This window comes from Pteropus vampyrus, unplaced genomic scaffold (assembly GCF_000151845.1).
Source record: "Pteropus vampyrus isolate Shadow unplaced genomic scaffold, Pvam_2.0 Scaffold24, whole genome shotgun sequence".
NCBI lineage: Eukaryota > Metazoa > Chordata > Mammalia > Chiroptera > Pteropodidae > Pteropus > Pteropus vampyrus.
Window position 1 is genome coordinate 2,057,235 of NW_011888805.1, and position 5,588 is coordinate 2,062,822.

The 5,588-nt window shown below is 32.3% G+C and overlaps 1 protein-coding gene across 1 annotated transcript in view; it reads right to left on the minus strand.

Moving 5' to 3' along the window:
* Window positions 1-5,588, minus strand: part of STXBP5 (syntaxin binding protein 5) — a 156,354-nt gene that overhangs the window by 43,248 nt on the left and 107,518 nt on the right. Inside the window, exon 19 of the mRNA XM_023528328.1 lies at window positions 4,846-4,997. Within this exon, the coding sequence (XP_023384096.1) occupies window positions 4,846-4,997 (152 nt within the window). The remainder of the gene's footprint in view (window positions 1-4,845; window positions 4,998-5,588) is intronic.

Genomic DNA, 5,588 nt, shown 5'->3' on the forward strand with positions numbered 1-5,588 from the left:
AAAAAAAATAAATAGTAGTGATAACATACTCCAGTATTACAATGAACCTCGTACTGAATAAAATTAATTGATTTTAAAAATTTAAGCCTTTGGTATTTTGTCAACTGCTATTAAAGACTATAAAAAAGTACTATGTGATGTAATTTCAATTCTTAAAATAGCCTAGGAAGAAACATTTAGGAAGCAAAATCGAAGAATGTGATAGAGACTCTTTAATTTATATATTAAATTATTGAATAAGCTGAAAACCCCTTCAATGCCTTTCACTGACTCAGGGTAAAAGTAGAAGTCCAACCCTCCATGACTGTCTATGTCCCATAAAACTATGGGATATCCCATTACCTCTCTCCTCCACCTACTTCTCCACCTCCCTCATTCTTTCTACTCCAGCCGCAATTACTTCTTGTTGTACCTTGAACTCACCAGGTATACTGCTTCAGAGCCACTGTACTTGCTCTGCTCTGCTTGAAACTTTCTTTCTACAGACATCCTCATAGATAACAGCTCTCTCATTTCCTTTAAATCTTTACTCAAAAGTCATCTGGATACTCTATTTAAAACTTAACACTCCTGTAATGGATATTTCAAATTCCCTCTTATTTAATTATTTTTCCCTTTAGCATTATTACACAATTTCCTATATATTACTTTTCTTAATAGTCATCTATTCCAATAGAATGTGAGTTCCATGAGGACAGAGATTTCCGTCTGTTTTATTACTCAATAGCGCACAACACATGGGGTAAGTGCTCAATAAATGTGTTGCATAATTGAATGAATATATATGAAAGAATTTCATAGCATCTAATCTATCTTGTTATTGCCAGATTCCCTTCAACAAATATTTCTAGCAATATAGTTATCTAGGCTTTGCCCAAATGTATCCTAACAACATTAGACAGCTGGTGATCATCCACATATACTAAGTACTTGTTATGTGCCAAGTGCTGTTCTAAGTGCTTGACCACAATCAAAGGGGTAGACAGAATTATCCTCATTTATAGAAGAAACTGGGACACTAAATGTTTTAGGTACCTTATTAGCGACATACCTAATTACTTCTAGAGACAATCAACTTCATGGTCATTATCTGAGATACACGCCTTTTCTTTTAAATGTTTAAATAGGAGGCTTCATTTACTATTAACAAAACATAACCATATCCTATTCAACACAATACATTCACTAACTGAGGTACACTACATTAAAGTTAATATCAGGCCACAAGTTGACCCACTAGGTCATATGGTTTAATCCAGGGATTAGCAAATATTTTCTATGAAGGTCCAGATTGCTTTTTGGATAGTAGTTAAAACTACTCAGCTCTAATGTTGTAGCATCAAACCCACAGATGAAACAGATGCAGATAAGCATGGTGCTGGTCCAATAAAACTGATTTGAGAAAATAGGCAGTGAGCCAGATCTGGCCCAAAGAAAGCAGTTTGCTGACTTCTGGTCTAATCAATCTTGCCATCGTCAAACTAGGTATTTAGGTCAGTTCTACCTGTCTGGGTCATTAAAGTATCACAGAATTCTTTATCAAATACTGATTAACTTGAGGAAACATTATGCAACAGGCTTCCATAAGCCATCAAGGTAGTTAAAATGTTAATTTTGGTACAACCTACTTTTAGTAAATTCCTGCTGACTTCTATTGATATCTCTGTTTTCAATATGCACACAAGAGGCATCAGTTACTTAGCAAATGAGTTGAGAATTTTGACTGATTTTTACTTCAAATTTACTGATTCACAAAATATTTGACCTTCATCAAATTAGGGCTACCATTTACAAATTCTCTTCACAAATTCCCTTGATATATTTTTATTATTGCTTGGTCTGCCTTACTTACATAATGTAGCTTAGACTTTAATTTCTCTTTATTATTCTTTATACTTCTCAGAGAGAAAAATCATTCTTCTTAATGGAGAACTGAGAAACAAAGTTACTTAGTTCTACATTCTGTTTTTTTAACAATCATTTCAAATCATCCGTAAAGTGGGGTTCTAATGCTTCCTTAACTATGTTTTCACTGTAAATATACATTTTGCTGTATTTCACGTTTTTTAGAAACCAGACTTAATTCAAGGCAATACTTATTGATCTATGCAACATCTGTATCTATCTTTGATTGCACTGCTTATTTCTTATAGTCTCTCTCTCTCTCTCTCTCACACACACACACATACACACACACACAGAAATTTCAACTAGTACTACTGGACTCCATAGCTAGTTCTCTTTTTCTATCTTACTGAAAATATTGAAGACTTGAAAGTATTAGCAACTGTATAAACAAAAATTTCACTTTTAGAGTGTCCTCTCCATAATTTTTGAAAATACCTTTCCTAAAGTTTACTTACAATACTAAGTAAGCAGTTGTTTTCATGTATTTATCATTTTCACATACTAATTAGATCTTATTTGGGGTTTAGAATTATATTTAGAATAAATATTTCCCTTTTGTGCCCTCCACTGAGTAAAAAACGGCCAGTAAAACAAGACATAGATTATCATGTTAAACTTTTGGTAGAATTTAGACTTTTTGCAGATATATAGGTAGTTAAAATACTTTATCACTACTTGTCCCCATGATAGTTTCATAATTTTATTATGAAAACACTGTACATATTGTATTTTAATAAGCTATAAAACATTTAAACTTAAACATAATGTTTTATCTTATAAAATATTTTACTTATAAAATATAAATGTTTTATCTTATATAATTATCCTACTCTTTATAAAAATGTATCACCATCTATTGGTAGCAAAAAAGTTTTTCCATTCAAACTGATCTAGTAAAAAGACAGAACAATAATTTTATGAAATTTGAGCTACATTTGAAGAATATATTATCAAATATACAGTTTAGTGAGAATATCATTTTTATATTAATGTGAATAAAGAATTTTAGTGCTAATTATTCTACATTTAATTTTATCTGAAAAAAATAATTATATTTTAGAATTACGGCAAATAATTAGTAAGATATTAAGGCGTATTTTAAAATCTTTTTAAAATTTAAAACATAATCCTAAATATTATTAAAGTGACCATAGTAACAATAAGTAAATATCTTAAACCAATAAAGAAAAGCTCAGATGTTTAGACATAGGAAAACTAACTGCAATACAAAATGAAACAAATAATATAAATGAGGTTTACTACAGAATAAAGAAGGATGCAGTGCAATTTAAGAAAAAATATTTTTAAAATTACATTGCACAATTGATCTTCATCCTTGGATAAATTTAGGTATTTCATTTCTATCAAATTTATGTAAACTATGATGAGATATCAAGGAAAAGTAATTAATTTTAGTAATAGTAAAATTTTCACTACAGGTTTGTAGTAAAATTGTTAAAAGTATTTATCTCCTCCCCAAACAGTTCTTCTCTATCATGACAATGTTCTAACCTTCTAACACTAAATACTAGTTTCTCTGCTTTACAAAGAAACTGGATTGGGACACAAATATTTCCATAGCTGTCTGCATATACATATTATGAGATAAATTTAAGTAATGAGTATATTATGTTAGATATAGTGTTTTAATAAGCTTTTAAAAATAAACACAATGAAAAAAAAAAAACACAATGATTTTACAGACAAAAAACAAACATGCCATGACTTTACTGACATGAAATAAATAACTTACTTAAAAAAGAAGAACGGAGTTTTTTCACAGATTCAGAATATAAGCTAGAAAGGCCGCACATGCAAGAAGTCACACTCAGCATACCTTAGTGAAGCAATGAAAAGCAAAAGGAAAAAAAGGAGACAAAGGTACTAGAATGGTATGGCTGGGACAATTTTTGCTGAAGACAACACATGACAAAATGATCACACACACAAAAATGGAAAAAAAATTCAACCATCAAGCATAAGTGATAGTCAGCCTACGTTGCATCACCTTTTTTTTCTTCTCTCGTGAACTGTGGTACAGGTAAAATGAGCCAATAATGTCATGAGAGCAATTGAGAAGTAAACCTGAGAGAATTTTAATTCTGAGGGACAGAGTCAGGAAGTCAGACCAGAGCTTCCCAGTGCCGCACTGCTCATTAGCATTCCGCTACTGGGTTAAATCTGCCCACAAATCAACCCCTGGTCCAGCAGGGCAAGTCCTGGGAAGACAGGAGCCTGCAGACCAATTACTGCTAAAGGCCTCATTTATAAGTACCAGAGACCCAGTGCCGTTTTCTGCGTGTGCGATGAGGTTAAAAAAAAAAAAAGGTGAGGAGTACTGGTGTAGAAAGCTAACTATACTTGTATTCTATGAGGTATTGGTATTAAAACATTTAAAATTAAGATTAACTACCTAGCAAACACAGAAGAATGCTATAAAGAGAATTCTTAAAGGGTCTGGGTTTGCACTGAATCAAGGCTGAGAACATTATTATTTTCATAGAACAGAAATTTACTTTTGCATCTATTTTTTCACATGAGAAAAGATTCCTTTGAATTAAACAGTTGAAACAATAACTTGTTGGTCTCATAATATCAAATAATAAAAGGAGCAAAACTTTGAAATTAACTTTTGTTCTATAATAATGAGACAAATTTTCCTTTCATTATAATTTTAACTAAAGAAGTCTGACACTGTGGTACTTTCTCAACATTAAATAAAATTTTAGAACATTAAAAACAAAAGCAAAATGTAATAATATAAAACAAAAAAAAGAGGCTCAAACTTTTTACTAGTTTTTAACAGTTTATAAATACAGACTAAGTCAGACAAGCTATTCATTTAACTGAAGTAACTAACTTCAGTTACTTACTCACAGAAGTAACTAACTCAGCATTTATAGAAATCCTAAAACTCAGGATTCTTTTTCTTTTTACCTCCTGAAGGTTGTCGAGATTTACGAGGAGACCGGGGTTCTCTCCGATAAGGATCATTGGAGCCATATAATTCAACAGTGCCCAGGTTGAGGAGTACTGCTTTCTGGAGGTAGTCAACCATCGCTATGCCATTACAATTGCCAAAAACTACCCTGGGAACAGGAAAACAGCAAGTATTTTAGCACAAATAAATGATTACAAGAAAATGTAGTCTATAAGGCTAAAAAAGAAGCATGATGGGTCTTAGAGAAAATTCCTCTTTGAAACAATACTATCACAGACATAAAAATAGAGGTTACATAGGTCTTCTCATGGAACTATGCGTATCTTCTGCATACATTAATGGTTACAAATCAATACCATTAAAAAATTTGACGTTGGGGATCTGACAAGATGGTCAGGCTTCCCCTCAGGACTACCAAGGAAACCCAGGGTATGCTAGCAGAACCAGTCCCCGACATCAAAGCAGAACCAATGAGAGCAACGCCCATTATTTTCATGTGGTCATTACTGGCCCCCACGATCCTCCCCCTTTGAGGTAGGGATTTTAAAACTTGACCTATTCCTTCCAAAAGAATATCTGATGGCAGCCCTTAAAATACTTTTCATGACAAAAATTTATCATCCTAATGTAGACAAACTGAGAAGAATATGTTTAGATATTTTGAAAGATAAGTGGTCCCCAGCACTGTAGATCTGCACAGTTCTGCTATTGATTCAGGCTTTGTTAAGTGCTCCCAACC